Source organism: Chrysochloris asiatica, unplaced genomic scaffold (assembly GCF_000296735.1).
Source record: "Chrysochloris asiatica unplaced genomic scaffold, ChrAsi1.0 scaffold00230, whole genome shotgun sequence".
Lineage (NCBI taxonomy): Eukaryota > Metazoa > Chordata > Mammalia > Afrosoricida > Chrysochloridae > Chrysochloris > Chrysochloris asiatica.
The window spans coordinates 2,934,112-2,952,664 of record NW_006408748.1 but is presented as its reverse complement, the minus strand read 5'-3'; the positions used below and the strand labels follow the sequence as shown (position 1 = coordinate 2,952,664).

General features: G+C 39.5%; 1 protein-coding gene across 1 annotated transcript in view; it reads right to left on the bottom strand.

Moving 5' to 3' along the window:
• Positions 1–1,591, bottom strand: part of N4BP2 (NEDD4 binding protein 2) — a 177,160-nt gene extending 175,569 nt beyond the window's left edge. The window contains exon 1 of the mRNA XM_006873224.1: positions 1,363–1,591. Within this exon, the coding sequence (XP_006873286.1) occupies positions 1,363–1,591 (229 nt within the window). The remainder of the gene's footprint in view (positions 1–1,362) is intronic.
• Positions 1,592–18,553: the final 16,962 nt, after the last annotated feature.

The following is an 18,553-nucleotide window of genomic DNA, read 5'->3' as shown; positions in this document are numbered from 1 at the left end:
AGGTAGAAGTTTTGTAACAAAAAAAGGGGAGTGGTTAATCTTACAGTCCAGAAACAGAGGACCCTAGGACCATCAAGAGGGGAACACACAAATAGAATGCGGGACCTTATCCAGAGAAGCAGCAGCGCCAGAGATGGGGGCATGGAGAGGGGGCATGGAGAGGGGGAGTGGCTGAGGACTCTAGATTCATCAACTAAGAAGAGAAGGACTAAGAACTGGTGGCGAGGAGCAGACTTGCACAATGTGCCCTTTGGAGATGTAAATTATTATATATGCCTGAGTGGGAAAAAAATAAAGAAGATAGTCAGTGAAAAAGTGTTGTGCACAGGCCTGACACCTATTAAGCACTCAATTAATATTTCTTAAGAAAAAGTGCAAAGGAGGATTCGAGAGGGCAGGCCTAACAGAAAAACGAGTTAGGAGACTATAGTAATAACACAAATGGTTTGCTGTTGTTGTTAGCTGCTGTTGAGTTCTTTCTGGATAGAGCAACCATATGTACAACAGAACAAAACATTGCCTGGTTCTGTACCATCCTAAAGTCTTAAAAACGGAAACATTAAAAGAAAGCTGCTATAAGAGACATTTCTGTAAGAAAATCTATTATATGTTTTAGAAAAATCACAAAAGAAAAACTCAACCAAAAAATAAACATAAAATACGCACAAAATCAAAAACAGTACTTAAGTTCAAATATGTGAAAGGATGAAGATATATCTAGATATTATAGAAAGTCTTTATATAGACTCCTGAAATATATGAAAACCATGGAAGTTGAGAAAGGTTGGGAAGGTGGATGGAATAGGAAACACAAGGAGGAAGCAGGATACCTGTTGTTGCATGGTAGGGATTGCAATCATTGAGATGAAACCTAGTGTACAATTTGTTGAATGTAAATATGATGATCTTGTCTGTAGTCCTTCACTCAATTCACAATAAAAAGTTCTAAAAAAAAAGTTTTTGCTTTTATGGAGCTTCCGTTCTATGACAGAGGTTCTCAACAGGGGACCATTTTGCCCTCCAAGGACATATGGCAATATTTGGAGATAATTTGGTTGTCACAACTAGGAGGGAAGGGGTGTTGGTACTGGCATCAAGTAGGTAAAGGTCAAGGATGTCTAATCTGACAATCTACTCACTTTTACAAATGTTCATTTCTTAACCATAAAACTATGTTTTGCTCTTCTTCATGTTTCCCATAATACCAAACTTAGTACTTTTCTCAGAGCAGAAGCTGATTAAATGATGAAGAAAAATAAATAAATAATGAAACAGTTCTTTGGTTCTCTATTAGAAGTGATCATGGCACAGTACATAGAGTCTTCATACAAGATGCAAAGTGTTCAAACAACTTTTTCTCACCTTTGAAATCACATTCAGAAAGCATCAAATATACTACATCAGGATCCAGGTCAGGAAATATCTCTGAAATATTGATGAAGAGTTCTTCCTGGTCAAGTTGGATCTCACACATGGAAGGAAGAGCAGTGGTTGGCTCCTCATGACTAGGAACACTGGACACAACAACTTCCTGGGAATTGGCAGTCTTCCGAAATGGACTTCCCCCAAGATGTTTCCTTCTCCTTGGCATTCTGACATCCAAAAACTGCAATGTTTCTCTTTTCTTATTTAAGGTTTGGATAATTCATACCTCAAAGAAAACAGGATTCTATATCTTGCACACTCCAGCAGTAACAGAACCTACAATAGATAAGCAAGTAAAAACACTCAGACTAAATAATTAAATTTCCATTCCTAAGATCAAAATGGCATCTTTATTTAATTCAAAAGTACCATCAACTCTGGAAGCAAAGCCAAAAAGCAGTCAGTTTCTTTCTCAAAAAATGTCTGGCTTTTGCCAGGCCTGAACATGTCAAAAACTAATATATTAACAAAATTTAATGTATTTCCAGAATAGTCGGTGCACTGTTTAAATACTAGTAATTTGGAAAATAAACCACATTGATTAATGTAATTAGAATGACTACTGATCACCTGGCACTTGGATATCTAATGTTGTTGTTGTTGTTAAGTGATGTCAAGTTGCTTCTGACTCATAGTGACCCCGTATAGGGTTTCTGAGGAGCAGCTGGTGGGTTTTTAACTGCTGACCTTGTGGTTCACAGTCGAGTGCTGATCCTACAGCACCACACCAAGAGCCTAATATCTAATAGGTACTATAAAACTTAACACTTCCTGCAGTAATGAAGATATGGGCTGAGTTCTACCATGTTCCAGACTCTTGTCAACCTTGAGATGAGAGAGAAGAGGAAGGACTGGTTGGTCTGGAGTTTGGGAAGACTTGAGAACTCCTGAGCCCATGGACACTGACCTAGCCACAGGGGGCTACAGCTAAGAGTGAAGCATCCAGCTGATATATGAAGTAGGGGGAGGTGCGCAAGAACATCCAAACTTGCAGATAGTACCCATGTGACCTGGCTTAGATGACTTGATGATCATAACTCAACTAGAAGAGATAAAGAAGTTTGATACAGGAAGCAAGTGTAAATTGTTTCAGTTTGATGACCTTGACCTTTACTTATGGATGTTGTTGTTGTTGTTGTTTAGTGCCGTCGAGTCGGTTCCGACCCATAGCAACCCTGTACAGGGTTTCCGAGGCTGTAAATCTTTATGGGAGCAGAACGCCTCATCTTTCTCCCTGGTAGTTTCAAACTGTTGGCCTTAAGGTTCCCAGCCCGATTCGTAACCACTACGCTTATGGATGTAGTTGCTCAAAATACCAATCAAGAGGGAAGGAGTGTTCACATCAAGAATCAAGCCTATCACCTCAGTACACAAGATGAATAGGGACAGGCAACTCAGACATTGGCTACCTAAAATTGGGGGTGGGGGAGAATAAAGGCACAAAGTGGGCTGGCTTACAACTTTTCAAGAGGGAGTTTAGTTTCAGAGTGAACAGGGAAAGGTAGAATCCCCACTGAATAGTTTTCGTCTTGTCTAGTGTAAGGAGATGGGGTTAGGAGTCTTTTGATTCAATAGTGAGTAATGGTTATCATGACTAATTGAGATTGTCACAACTGTAAAGGTAGAAGTTGTATAACAAAAAGGGGGTGGGGGGAGTAGTTAATCTTACATTCCAGGAACAGAGGACCCTAGGACCATCAAGAGAGAAGAGCATGAGTGGAATGTGGGATTCTATCCAAAGAAGTAGCAAGACCAGAGGTGGAAGCAGAGGTGATGGCATGGAGAGATGAGCAGCTGAGGACTCTAGACTCATGGAAAGAGAAAGGCTGTGTGCTGGTAGGCAAGAGGCTGGCTTGCAAAATGTGCCTTTTGATTCTTTAAACATCCCGAGTGTTTTTGTTTACATAAAAAAAAAAAAAAAAAAAAAGGGAATAAAGGCAAGTACTGTTAACCAATGATACATGGAGGAGATTGTAATCATTACAATCAAACAAAATGCAATTGGTTGAGTGCAAAACCAGTGTTTGTTCTCCCATGTAAACTATCACTCAATTTACAATAAAGGCTTTAAATATATGTATTATAATAATCAATAAACAAAAATTTAGTATTTCCAAAACTGAGTTCCTGATCCTGCCTTCAAACCTGCTCTTTCCAATTTTTCCCATCTCAGTTAACTGAAACTCTCTCCTTCTAATTGCTCAGAACAAAAATCTTGGAATAATCCTTGACTCCTGGTCTCAGAATCCCTAAAAAGGGTCTCTATGGGTGAGAAGCTATTCAATGGCACTTAACAATAATAACAACCTGTCATCCCACATTCAATCAATAAGCCAGTCCTGTCAGTGAAGCTCCCACCACTTCACTGCTACTTTTGTTGTTAAGTACTGTCGAGTGGGTTCCAACTCATAGCAGCCCTATATGGGGTTTCCCACGGAGCAGCTGGTGGGTTTGAAATGCTGACCACTGGGTTAGCAGTCCAGTGTTTATCCTAGAGCACCACAACAGAACTCCTCACTGCAACTACTATAAACTAAATCACCAGCACCTCTTGACGTGTTGTTGGTAAGTGCCATTGAGTTGGTTCCAACTCATAGTGACCCTGCAGTATAGGGTTACTGAGGGGGAGCTGATAGGTTTGAACTGTCAACCTTGTGGTGCACAATCCAGTGCTAATTCTACAGTACCACACCAATCTCCCTCCTCTACTCTTGCCCCTTTCAGTCTATTTAGAATAGTGGCCAGGGACTAGAACTCTAGGTCAGATGATGTCTCTCTTCTGCTAAGCTATCCACTAGTTCCCCATCTCATGCAGGGTAAAAGTCAGAGTCCCTAAAATGGCCTTCAATTCAAATGCCTGTTACCACTGTACTGTCTCCTGGTATCTCCCCTCCATCCATTCCATTAAAGTCACACTTAGCCAACCTGCTCTTTTTCAAAGATGCCAGTTATGGAGACATGGGGACATTTATATCTTGGTTCCCCTCTGCCTGAGCTACTTTTCTCCAATGCATCTATAAGATTTATTCCCTCATGAACTTCTTATCATTATTCAAATGTTACCTTCTCAGGAAGTCACCCTTCCAATACCACTTATCCTCTCCACTCTGCCACTTACCATCTTCTAACATATTGTGTTTGCTTAGTTATTCATTGCATTTCTTACTCATCTTACTCTTACCCAGAAAGTATAAGCTACACAACAGCAAAGACTCATATATAAGGGGGCTTCAAAAAGTTTGTAGAAAAATATCATTAAAAGATGGAGGAATTTTTCATAAACTTTTTGAAGTCCCCTCATATCTGCAGTGCAACTTCAAAGAGGTTACTTTTTTCCCCTACTTAGATGTGTCTAAGGAGCTCTGATAGCATAGTGGTTACGAATCAGGCTGTGAACCGCAAGGTCAGCAATTCGAAACCACCAGCTATTCTGTGGGAGAAAGATGAGGCTTTCTGCTCCCATAAAGATTCTCAGAAACCCTGTACAGGGTCACTATGAGTCAGAACTGACTCCACAGCACATAACAACAACAGATGTGTCTAGTAGACAGTCCAAGCTCAACACACCCAAAACTCAGTATCTGGTCTTTTCCCCACAATCTGTTCTAATCACTTGGTGTGGCTACTATCATCTTTCATCTATAATCCAGTTGGGCTGTGAATGTATCATGGAGCCCTGGTGGCAGTGGTTAAAGCCCTTGGCTGCTAATCTAAAGGTTGGTGGCTCCACAAATGAAAGGTCTAGTGCAAAGATTACAGCCAAGAGAACCCCAAGTGGCAGTTCTACTCTGTAACACATCAGAGCAAACTACAACAACAATTTAAATCTTGGGGTACTGTGAATGCTATTACATTTTAAATTTTGGTGCTCACAAGTTCACTGGTAGCATACATAAATACAACTGGTCTATATTTTTATCTTGTATTCTGCAATCTTGCTGAACTCAATTTACTAATTTTCGAAGATTTCATAGATTCCTTAGAATTTTCTATACAGAAACCATGTTATCTGCTAATAGAAATTTTATTTCTTTCTTTCAGCCTTTGATTTTCTTGACATGTTGCAAAGGCTACAACCTTCAGTACTATGTTAGATAAGAACGATGAGAACTGACACTCTTGCCCTGTTTCTAACCTTCAAAACCCACTGTCATCAAGTTAATTTTGACACACAGTGGCCCTATAATACAGAGCAGAACTGCTCTATAGGGTTTCCAAGACTAAATTTTTACAGGAGCATACAGCCGTGTCTTTCTTCCATGGAGCAGCTGGTGGGTTTGAACCACTGACCTTGCAGTTAGCAAGGCAATGCTTAACCCACTGTACCATTAGGCTCCTTTTCTAATCGTAGGGGGAAAATCTTCAGCATTTTACCATTAAGTATAATATTAGCTATAGATTTTAGAATAAATGCTCTTTATCAAGTTTAAGAAGTTCCCTTCTAATACTTGTTTTTCTATGAATTTGTATCATAAATGGGTGTCATTTTATGATAAATTCATTGATTTATATGACTATGTGATTTAACATATTAACATAGTGGATGACATTGGTTATGGTATACTAAGCCACCCTTAAACCCTGAAATTAGTTCCATTTGATCATGGTACATAATTCTTCTTATACATTGCTGAATTCTATTTACTGTGTTGATTGCTGACTTCTATTTCCTTTTGTTAGAGTTCTGGTGTGGCACCACCATAGGATACACACTCAAGGTTGGTTTAAACTGCAAAGTCGGTGATTGAAATTCACCAGCCACTCCTCAGAAACACTATAGGGTTGCTATGAGTTGGAACAGACTTCACAGCACACAGTAACAACCCTTCCTTTGGTTACCGATTTTTATATTAAGGATTTCTGAGGGATATTGGTCTGAAGATTTCATTTATACTTTTTTGTCTGATTTTGAAATCAGGATAATACTAACTTTACACAATGATTTCCAAACCTTATGTTTTTGAAAAGGTTATACAGAATTTTAGGGTTAATTATTATTGAAATATTGAATAGATTTCTCCAGTAAAACCATCTGTGCATAGAGTTTTGGGGCTGCTTGGTTTAGGGGAGTGGAGGGAGCTTTAAAATTATGAATTCATACCAAACAAGTTGTGATAGTTCTTAGGAAATTGGTTCATTTCATAAGTTGTCAAATTTTTGTGTGTATTGTTGTTGTTGTTAAGTGCCGTAGAGTCAACTCCGACCTATAGAGATCCTGTATAGGGTTTCCGAGGAGTAGCTGGTGAGCTTGAACCGCCAACCTTGCAGTTCAAACGGCTTTGCAGTCTGGCGCATTAACCCACAGAGCCACACCAGGACGCCATTTGTGTGTATAGTTATATGTAAAAACTAGTTGCTGACTCACGGCAGTTCCATGTGTCAAAGTAGAATAGTGCTCCATAGGATTTTAATGTCTGATTTTTGGAAAGAGATTTCCAGGCCTGTCTTCCAAAGTGCCTCTAAGTAGACTTGAACCAGCTGAGCATTTTAGCCATTTACACTACCCAGTGACACCACTGTTGTTTGTAGTCCATTTTTTTCTGTAATATCATGATATTGGTAATTTAAATCTACTTTTTTTCTCTTGATTTTTTTTTTTTTTTTAACAAAGGAATCAGCTCTGTGCTTCATTAATTTTTCTTCATTTCTCTGTTTTTAATTCAACTAATGATGGTTCTTTATTATATTCTTCCTTCTCCTGACTTTGCTTTATTTTGTTCTCTTTCTAGATTCTTGAGGTAGGAGTTTAGGTGATTGATTTGAGACTTCTGGGTCTTTTCTAATGTAGGTAATAGGTTCTATAAATTTCTCACTATTGCTTAGCATGTCTTACAAATTTTGATATGGTACGTACTAATTTTCATTCAATGTGTTTTTTAATTTCCTTGAGACCTCTTTTTGGATCCATGAATCATTTATAAGTATGCTGTTTAGTTTTCAAATATTTGGAAATCTTCCAGCTATCTACCTTTTACTGTTTTTTATTTTAACTGCATTGTAGTCTGAGAAGATACTTTATACAAGTTTAAATTAGAACAGAAGGGAAATTCCTAAACATAATTAATCAAGCATAAACACAATCAACAGCCAATACTATTCTCAAAAGAGAAAAATTGAGGCTTTCTCCATGAGAATGGGAACAAAGATGCCTATTGTCATCACTCTTGCTCAGTATTGTACTGGAAGTACTAGCCAGAACAAGAAGGCAAGAAAGGGAAATAAAGGGCATCCAAATTGGGAAGGAAATAGAACTATCCCTATTCACATATGACATAATCCTAAGCATAGAAAATCCCAGAGATTCCACAAGAATGTTACTGGACTAATAGAAGGATTCAGCAAAGGGCACAAGATCAATACACAAATAGCATTTGGGTTCCTTTGCACTAACAAAGAGAACTCCAAAAAAGGAAATCAAGAAAGAAATACCATTTATAATAGCTCCCCAAAAGAAATACTACCTAGGAATAAATTTAACCAGAGATGTAAAAGATTAGTACAAGGAAAACTATAAAATACTGCTGAAAGAAACTAAGAGATCTACATAATGGAAGAACATTCCATGCTCATGGGTTAGGAGACTAAAGATTGTGAAAATGTCAAAACTGTCCAGAGCAATCTCTAGATGTGATGCTGTAAGATAAGCACTAAACTGAGAGCCACAAGGTCAGCAGTTCAAATACACTAGCTGCTCCTCAGAAACCCTATACAGGGTCACTATGAGCTGGAACCCACTCAATGGCACTTAACAATAACAACAATCCAAACTCCAACAACCTTCTTTACTGAAATGGAAAAATCAGTCACCAGCTTTATATGGAAAGGAAAGAGGCCCCAAATAGCCAAAGCAAAATTACAAACTAGGCAGTCTTACACATTCCAATCGCAAAACATACTATACAGAACAATTCATGGACATTAAGCTATACAGGGATGCTATGGGAGCTCTGGTGTGGTGCTGTAGGATAAGCACTGGACTGTAAGGTCAGTTTGAACCTCAAGGTCAGCAGTTCTAACCCAACAGTCACTCCTCGGAAACTCTATACAGAACTGCTGTGAGCTGAAACCAACTTGACAGTATTTAACAAAACAACAACCACCTATATCGAGTACATGGAAGATATCATGGAGACAAATCTATGGGACCTAATTTTTTTCAACTCATCTGGAGCAAAAAAGGAAAAAAACCAAAAACAGAAAGACAAAATTCATCTACAGGACCAATAGCCCACATGACCCACAACTTCATTTATGCTGAGAACAGAAGTACAAGATGGAGCCAGACTGCCACTACCAACCATTCTAAGCAAGGGTACAAAAGATGATCTAGAGAGTTGGTGATGGCGATGTTAAGTGCCATAGAATCAGCTCTGACTAATAGCAACCCTGTATACAGGGTTTCCAAGGAGCAGCTGGTAGGTTTGAACCACCAACCTTGTGGTTAGCAGTCCAATGGTTATCCTATAACACGACAACAGGAATCCAGTTCCAAACAGAATGGAAAAAATTATAAAGCAAAACTAAGATTCTTAAAATTGGCTAGACTTAGGGAACTTTTAAGAGACTAGAGGAACCCTAGAGACTATCACCTTAAGATACTCTGTAAACTTGGAACTGAAGCTATTCCCAGGGTTTACATTTCAGGCAAATAATAGATGGTAGTGGTGGTGTGTGGTGCTATGGGTTAACGTGCCAGACTGCAAAGCCGTAGCAAGGTCAGTGGTTCAAGCTCACCAGCTTCTCCTTGGAAACCCTATACAAGGTCGCTATGGGTCGGAATCGACTGGATGGCACTTAACAACAACAAGTGGTGGTGGAGGTGTGCCATGGAGTCGGTTCTGACTCATAGCGACCCTGTACAGGGTTTCTGAGGCTGTAAATCTTTACGGGAGCAGAAAGCCTCATCTTTCTACCATGGAACAGCTGGTAGTTTCAAACTGCTGACCTTGAGTTAGCAGCCCGACTCATAACCACTACACTACTAGAGCTCCTTTAAATAATAGATAGGCTCATAAATAAAAAATATTATCCGTGAGTACTGTGCTCCTTTAAATTGACATCTTTATGAAGCCAAATGGTCTATATTTACCCTGAAGCAAAAATGAGAGGGTAAGGGAGACAAGGGAAACTAGATTAACAAAAACAGAAGAACCAGAATAGAAATATACTTTTTTAAAATTTGCTTTTGTGGTACAGTTGAATTACTTGATATGGCTTTTTTAGTCATAGCCTTCAAAACTCTTAACAAATGGTTCAAATGGTTGGTTGGGACCATGCAAAGAAGGTGCATGAAACTCTAACACGGGAACTGGTCAGTTTTGCCATGCTGCTAGGTAAAAAATGAGCCATCTCAGAAGCAGGAAACAGGGAACCTCACTGTCATCAAAAAAGAAGAGGCAGGAGTGGAATGTGTTCTCTAGACCCTGAAATCCTCACACTGAACCTCTTAATCCAGGAGACAGAGCTATGATGCCAGAGGAGCAGCATAGGAGTGGCAGCAGAATGGAGTGCCAGAGTACAAGACAGAGCAGCAGGCTTCCCAGCCCTTAGAGTAAGTAAACTGAGTGTCTTAGGCCAGAAGGCTAATTTGTGGAGTGGTTTGTCCTTTGGGCATTTATCAGCAATGCTAAAGGAGCTGTATAACACTTGTCTGAGTAGGGCAGAGGCCAATGGGGTTGTTGAATGCCTACAGGCAAGGCTAAGAAGAGGCTGTCTTGACCAGAAGAGCTGTGTCCTGAGCATTTCTGTTAACTTCCCTAACAAACCTCAAAATCTTGAGTATTGTGTATGAGTTCTGTGTGGCCATTGCAATGAACCATCTAATTCAACAGAGAAGCAGAAAGTGCTATGAGACAGACTGTTGGATTCAGAATTGGTAAAGATGGTTGAAGGGTCAAGACTGACTCTCCTCTTTCCCCCTTGTAAAGTCAGAGAAGATCAGACATTGCCCCCCACTATTATGACAACTTTATATGTCACTGTGCTTTTACAAAAGACTTACATTAGTAGCTGAACCAAAATGAACATGAAGAGGCTTTTCACTTTTATGAGAAATGGCAAAAAGCAAAACTGGCAGCATGCACCCTGAGAAGCAAAAGTGGTGTAGCCAAGCATCTTCCCAGAGGATTACACTCAATATTTTAGCATCAGGCTGCCACATCTTAGAAGTGTACCCGTGAACACTATAATTCTGTTAGTATTATTTTAGGTTTTGCTCTTTGATATAATTTGACAGATTGTTTGGGATTGGGAATGTTAAAAAAAAAATTTTTTTCCCATATAAATTAATGGTAATGTCTTCTTTACTTTCTGTCGTATCAGCTTACAAAAGGTTTCATAGGAGCATTCTACCTTCAGATAGTAGGGAAAACTGTAATGAGAATGCTGACCCATTGTGGAAAATGTAGCCAATGTCACCGAATAATATGATTGAAAATTGATAAATGTGAACTTAATGTGCTGTATAAACTTTCACCAAAAGCAATAAAATATTATCCAGAAGAAGAATATATAGGGTAGCTAGAAGGCACTTCAGTAGCATAGTAAGTTTCTAATTGGGTTGCTAACCACAAGGTTAGCAGTTTGAATCTACCAGCTGATTCATGGGCGAAAGATAAAGCTTTCTGCTCCCATAAAGGTTTATAGCCTCAGAAACCCAATACAAGATGCCTATGAGTTGGAACCGACTGCATGGCATATAACCACCACCCCCAAGGTTGTTGTTGTTGTGAAGTGCCATTGAGTTGGTTCCGACCCATAGCAACCCTGTATAGGGTTTCCAAGGAGCAGCTGGTGAGCCTGAACCGCCAACCTTGCAGTTCAAATGGTTTACACCCAAAAATGGCATAGACAAGATCAGAAAACATCTCCCTCAGAAATAGAGGCTAGCAAGAGCTAATACAATTGATCATTACTAGGGACTAAGTTACCTAAAGAAGTCCTGGTGTGCGCTGTGGGCTACTACGTCAGACTATAAAGTCGTTTGAACTAGAAGGTCAGTGGTTCAAGCTCACCAGCTGCTCCTAGGAAACCCTATACAGGGTCACTATGGGTCGGAACTGACTCGACAGCACTTAACAGCAAAGCAGTAAAGAATGTCTCCCTTGAGCACTTAAGATCTATCAGTTGCTGTTGCTAAGTGTTGTCAAGTTGAATCTGACTCATAGCAACCCTGTATAGGGTTTCCAAAGCAGTAAATCTTTGTGGGAGCAGAAATCCTCATTTTTCTTCCATGGAGCAGTCAGTGGATTTGCACCACCAATTTTCTGGTTCATATGATGTGGATAACGCACTGGACCACAAGGTCCAGTACGTGGTTCAAGCCTACCAGCAACTCCTCGGAAACCCTATACACAGTCATTATGAGTTGGAACCGACTCGAAGGCACTTAAAAACAACAGTCCAGTGTTTATCCTACAGAGCCACCAAGCTCCCCAAGATTGGTGTATATGGGATCAAGTAGACAACAGCAACTCGAAATATTAGATAAGAAACTTAGGAGCAGTGAGTTTATGTTAATGTTAAAGGAGGAACCATTGAGAAAAAAGGAAAAGTGGAAACGGCTGTACAACTTGAAAAATGTCATCAATTATCACTGAATGGTCCATGCACAAACTGTTGGACTGGTATATGTTTTGCTGTGTATATTCTCAACAACAATAAAAATAAAATAAATGAGTTAAAAAAATTGCACTAGATATTTTTGTTTCTGTCCACCACACCTTCCTCCCTTCCCCATCCTTCCCACCATCCCACCATAAGCCTGTTTCCTGCTAACAGACTCCTGGTCGTAAAAGTGAGCACATCACATCTGACAGGCAGAATTCCCTTGTTGGAGGAATAGGCATGAGAACAAACGTATGGAGAGCCTCTGACATGAGTTTCTAGGGAAACAAGATTGTGCTGCTGAGGACCACATCCCACCCTGTAAAGAAGCCGTAGGAGAAATGTAACAAGTGTAAGTGCAGCAAAGAGTCAACTACAAGCAAGCTCCCACCCAAGCTCCTTACAGCCAGCTCTACCCATACAATATCTGCTGTATGCTTATGTGAACCAATTAAGTTTTCTCTCGTGGGCTATTTCAAGCTGCATTTCTATGATTTGCAATCCAAAAAATTCCTAACTAACAGCTGTTGCGGCTATTAAGTGCCGTCAAGTCAGTTCTGATTCATAGTGACCCTGTATAGGGTTTCCAAGGTGCAGTTGATGGATTTGAACCATCAACCTTGAGGTTAATAGTCCAGTGTTTATCCAAACTAATAAAGAAACTGAATATGAGATGTCAAAGAACATTTTTTTATTCAGGCTATAAAATGGCCTAGTATACCTTTCCTGACCTACAGGAACTTTTATCTATCAGATATAGTCTCTTTCCCTAAAAACATTACTAATCCCCAAAATTACCACTTAATTCTCTTTTAAATACACACCACACAAATCACATTTTTTTTTACCATAGTCAAGTTACCTCTTTCCTTTCTTTCCTCAACCAATACATGACAAATAGGCAAGCAATTACAATGTGATAAGAGAACACACAAGGGGGCTTTAAAAAGTTTGTAGGAAATGATATTACAAGATAATGGAATTTTTGAGGCCCCCTTGGAGACTGGCAAAATGTCACACAAAAAAGATAGAGAAAATAGAGTGGTAGAGAAATAAATAACCCGGCCTGGAGTTATCATCTAGAACAGGGGTGGGGAATCTATTTTCTGTCAAAATTTCTAACATCATTCACAGGCTATACAAAATTATCAACTTAAAAATTAGCCTGCTCTATTTAGTCAAACATTTAATTAACTCACTCCTATTGTAATGGCTGGAGTTCTGGTGTGGCGCTGCAGGTTAATGTGCTGGACTGCAAAGTCAGTTTGAACCTAAGGTCAGCGGTTGAAGCTCACCAGTCACTCCTAGGAAACCCTATACAGAATTGTTATGGGTTGGAACCGACGCTACAGCACTTTATCAACAACGCGAAGGCTGGAGTTCTGCTGTGGCACTCTGGGCTAATGCACTGGACAGCAAGGTTGATTTGAACCACAAGGTCAGTGGTTCAAGCTCACCAGCAGCACCTCAAAAACCTTGTACAGGGTCACTATGAGTTGGAACCGACTTGCCAGCACTTAACAACAACAACAATGTGATGGCTAGAACTGCGGTTGCCTTGGCAAGGCCAGACCAGTTCTAGGTTAGGGCCAGACCAAATGATGAACCAACTATAAAAGTTAGTCTGCCATATTTGGTCAAACATTTAATTAACTCACCCAGTAGGATCAGCACCGGACTGCAAACCACAAGGTCAGCAGTTCAAAAGCACCAGTTGCTCCTCAGAAACCCTTTATAGAGTTGCTATGAGCCATAACTAACTTGACAGCACTTAATAGCAACAACAATGTAATGGCTGGAAATGCCGTCACCTTGGCAGGGCCAGACCAAATGACTAGTTAGACCAATTCTAGATCAGGTTGGGGAATGTTCTAGATATAAGGCCCGCGGGCCAGACTTTCCCCACTACTGATCTAGAATGAGACCTGAAAGAAAAGTTTGAGTTGTTGAAATCAAAGTGGGAAAAGGAAGAAACTGGAAAAGTTTCAGAGAGAGGGAAACTTCTGTACTCATATCTAGATGTAGCAAACTTGGCACCTGAAGGGAAAAATGCAAGTAACTGAATTTGACTACTACATTAAGGATAAAGGGGAAATTGATGGGCGATGAGGACTAAGAGATAAATAGAAACAAAATCATGCGGATCCTGCCATGTCAAAATAAGGAATTCAGATTTTATCCTGAAGGTAATAAGAAGCCACAAGAAAAGATTTTAGGCAGGGGCATTATAAATCCAAATGCGTCAAAATCACTCTGGCTAGAGTCTCAAACAATGAATTGGAAGCCAAAACTGAAAGCAAGAATGTCCACTAAGGACAATGATAATGCTGGCCACAGAGTAACACTGTTTTTTTGTTGCTAAGTGCCGTGGAGTCAGTTCCTACTCATAATGACCCTGAATAGGGTTTCCAAGAAGCAGCTAGTGAGTTTGAATCACCGACCTTGTAGCTCAAACTAGGAATAGAAAAAAGGGAACAGAATCAAGAGGGCTCAGTCATTAATCAGACTGTGAAAAGAAAGTCAAATAAAAGTCCCTGTTTCTGCTGAGTTATTAGTAACCAGGGTCTGCAAGTCAACTCTGTGCTTCAGAGGGTTTTCAATGGCTAAGTTCTCAAAAGCAGATCACCAAGCCTTTCTTCCAAAGTACCTTTGGGTGGACTTGCAACTCCAACCTTTCAGTTAGCAGCTGAGCACCTTAATCATTTGCACCACCCAGGGACTTATTAGTGGTAGTGGTGGTTGTGTGCAGTGGAGTTCATTCCAACTCATAGGACCCTGGGTGGGGTTTCCAAGGCTGTGAAAACATACAGGAGCAGAAATTCTCATCTTTCTTCTGTGGAGCGGTTGGTAGATTTGAATTTCTGACCTTGTGGTTAATAGCCCAACTCGAGCACTTTAATCACTTACACTATCAGGAACTTAATAGTTGCTACTACTTACTGAAGTCTTACCAAGGGGCTAACATACATAAACTCATTTAATCTTCCCCTCCAGCCAAGAGAGCAAAGCAGTGTATTTTATTTTTCGGGTTGAACATGGGAGAGGAAAAATTGATAATGGCTTCACTTTTGGACCAGTGGCGCTATAGAATAAGCAAGGAACTGATAACCACAAGGTGAGCAGTTCAAAGCCACCAGCCATTCCATGGGGGAAAGATGAAGCTTCCTGTTCCTGTAATGATTTACAGTCTCAGACACCTTATAAAAAGTCACTGTGAGTCAGAACCGACTTGGCAGCACCTAACAAGAGTCTGGGACATAATGAGTTTGAGGTACCTGTCGGAACACCCAAATGAACATATCATGAAGATGGATGATATAGGAGTCAAATTATCAGGCAAAAAGCTTTGTGTTGTAAATTAGAGAAATGAGGTAAGTAACTGGAGAAAATATTTTTTAAAAGAAAACATCTCCTTTATTCATGCAAACATGTATTTAATCGGGCTATACCTGTAGTATACTGAGGACAGTGCTAGATGGGGGAAAAAAAAAAAGAAGGAAGAAGGAAGCTTCCGTTTCACAGTTGCAGCCCGTAGAAGTTCACAATTTGCAGAAGGAAAAGATGGGCTGGAGAACGACTCAACACTGTGATAAGTGTAAAATAGAAGCGCAGACAAGAAGCGGAGGTTATTCAAAGGAGCTGAGGGAAGGAAGAAGGCTGTACAACAAATTCAGCCCAGATATTGAAGTAGGGGGAGAACAGGAAAGACAGTGAAGGCATTCCAGATAAAAAACAAAACAAAACAAAACTATCACTTTAAAGACACAAAGGATAAGTTTTTGTAAGAAACAAAGCTATGACATACCTCATGCCTCAGAGCAGAAAAAGTAAGCCTCATCCATGTCAGTTTTCCAAACTAATACTTAAATTTAATAAAAAGAGATGAAATACAAAATATGTGTTAAAGTTTACCCTACTAAATATTACAGCATATGATGAAAAGAACATAATAAGAACTAGACCTCAAGGTTGGTTTGAACTCCAAGGTCAGCAGTTCAAACTCACCAGCCATTCCACAGAAATTCCACGCAGGGTCGCTATGAGTCTGAATCGACTCCATGGCACTTTAACAACAGCAACAAAAATACACTATCATAACAAACAACTACAATGAGAAGCCAGGATCCAAAAATAGTCCTAAATACATCCTAAAACACATTAAGACAGGCTTTCCAAAACAAAGGAGAAAAATTGAATTAATACTGCTAAAAGTCATTGCCTTATAGTGAAAAATTCTGACATTAAAATATAATCAGATTTCAGAAAAATTGGAAAGAAATTTATTATAACACCTTTAAGCAATGACATCTCTCAGTTTGAAAGCATAAAGCAATGACAAAAGAATGACAAATTTATGCATAAACAATCTAAACTTCCAACAAGAAAAAATAATCAAAAAGAAAACCAGCAAGTCATATAACAATCTTTTCAAGAAAAAAGGAACTAATAATCATATATTTGGGATATACTGTTAAGATACAAGGAAAGCGGCTACAACCAGCTGATGATTAACGGATAAGAACTGGTAATCAGACTTAGAAAAATACCGTGTCCACTATAAGCCTCATACAATTTAGTGTATTTTACACCCAGTGTAAATTTAGAATATTTTACACCCAGGGCCAGTAACTTGTGGTGTCATGTTCTTTGATCCAGTAAATTCCACTGACGAAGACATAAAAATCCACCTGGTATAATCCACTTGTTGTTGTTGTTAAGTGCTGTAGAGTTGATTCCGACCCATAGCCACCCTGAATAGGGTTTCCAAGGAGCCGCTGGTAAGCTTGAACCACCGACCTCTCAGTTCAAACAACTTTTCAGTCTAGTCCCTTATAAAAAAAATGGTTTTTAACTTTTGACTTTATCTCATATGAGTTTGAACAGCACAAACTGACTAACCTCAATCTAAATGTACTAATAAAATAATTTCTGGAGGCAGTGCTGAGAATCAAGCTCTAGGGCTCTTAAGTAAACACTCACTCCATAGGCCTTGTCAGGTCTACTATCCAACTGCCATCCAACTTTCCATCTAGACTTATGTTCACAGTTTAATAGGTAGGTACGTAGAAAAGTTAGGTGCCAAGTCGGTACTGACTCATAGCAACCTTATGCACTGGGCCAACCTCACTATTGTTGCCACAATTGAGCCCATTGATGCTGCCACTTTGCCAATCCATCTCGCTGGAGGGCTTCCTGTTTTTCTCTGACCCTCCACCCCTTCCAAACATAATATCCTTCTCCAGAAACTGGTCCCTCCTGACAATATGTCCAAAGTTATGAGAAACGAAGTTTGACCATCCTGACCTCCAAGGGGCACTCTGGCTGCACTTCTTCCAACACAGATCTGTTGGTTCTTTTGGCAGCCCATGGCTCTTTCAATATTCTCCTCCAACACCATAACTCAAATGCATCAATTCTTCTATGGTCTTCCTTATTCACTGTCCAGCTTTCGCATGCATATGAGGTTATTGAAAATACCATGGCTTGGGTCAGGCGCACCTTAGTCCTCAAGCTGACATCTTCGCTCTTCAACACTTTAAAAATGGTCTTGTAAAGAAAACAAAAATCCTCACCACTGGACTTATAAACAACATTCTTATCGATGGAGAAAAGATTGAAGTTGTGAAGGACTTCATTCTTCTTGGATCAACTATTAACACTCATGGAAGCAGCAGTCAAGAAATCAAACGACGTATTGCATTAGGCAAATCTGCTGCACAAGACAAGGTAGGAAAGTACTTACAGGTAAATTCAATAAACTAAAATTCAGAATAATGTTAAAAGCTGTAAAGCCACTGTAAGACAGAAAATAACATATTCAGGACACAAACCAATATACTTTCTTTCATCAATTCTAAGACAACGCATTTTTAAGTCTCTGCAACTGAGATATGTTAAAATCAATGGCATGTCACAGTTTACTTGGAAATAATTTGAATAGATGGAGAAAGCATCAAAAGAAGATGGAAGGAATACAGAGTCACTGTACCAAAAGGCAATGGTCAATGTTCAACCATTTCAAGAGGTAACATATGAACAACGGTGCACTGAAGGAATTGGCAAAGAAGAAGGCACCAGGAATTGATGGAATAAAAATTGAAATCTTTCAACAAAGTGAGATGGTACTGGAGGCATTCACTCATCTATGCCAATAAATTTAGAAGACAAATATCTGACCAACTGATTGGAAGAGATCTGTATTTATGTCCATTCCAAAGAGAGGTGACCCAACGGAATGCGGAAATCATGCTATCCCATGTGAGTAAAGTTTTACTAAAGGTAATACAGAAATGGCTGCAAGCATACATTGACACAGAATTTTCAGAGGTTCAACCCTGTTTCAGAAGAGGACGTGAAATGAGGGATATCATTGCTGACATCAGATAGATCTTGGCTAAATTCAGAGAATATCAGAAAGATGTTTACCTGTGCTTTATTGAGTATTCAAAGGCTTTCGATTGTGTGGATCATGACAAGCTATGGACAACATTGCAACATATGAGTATTCCAGAACACTTAATTG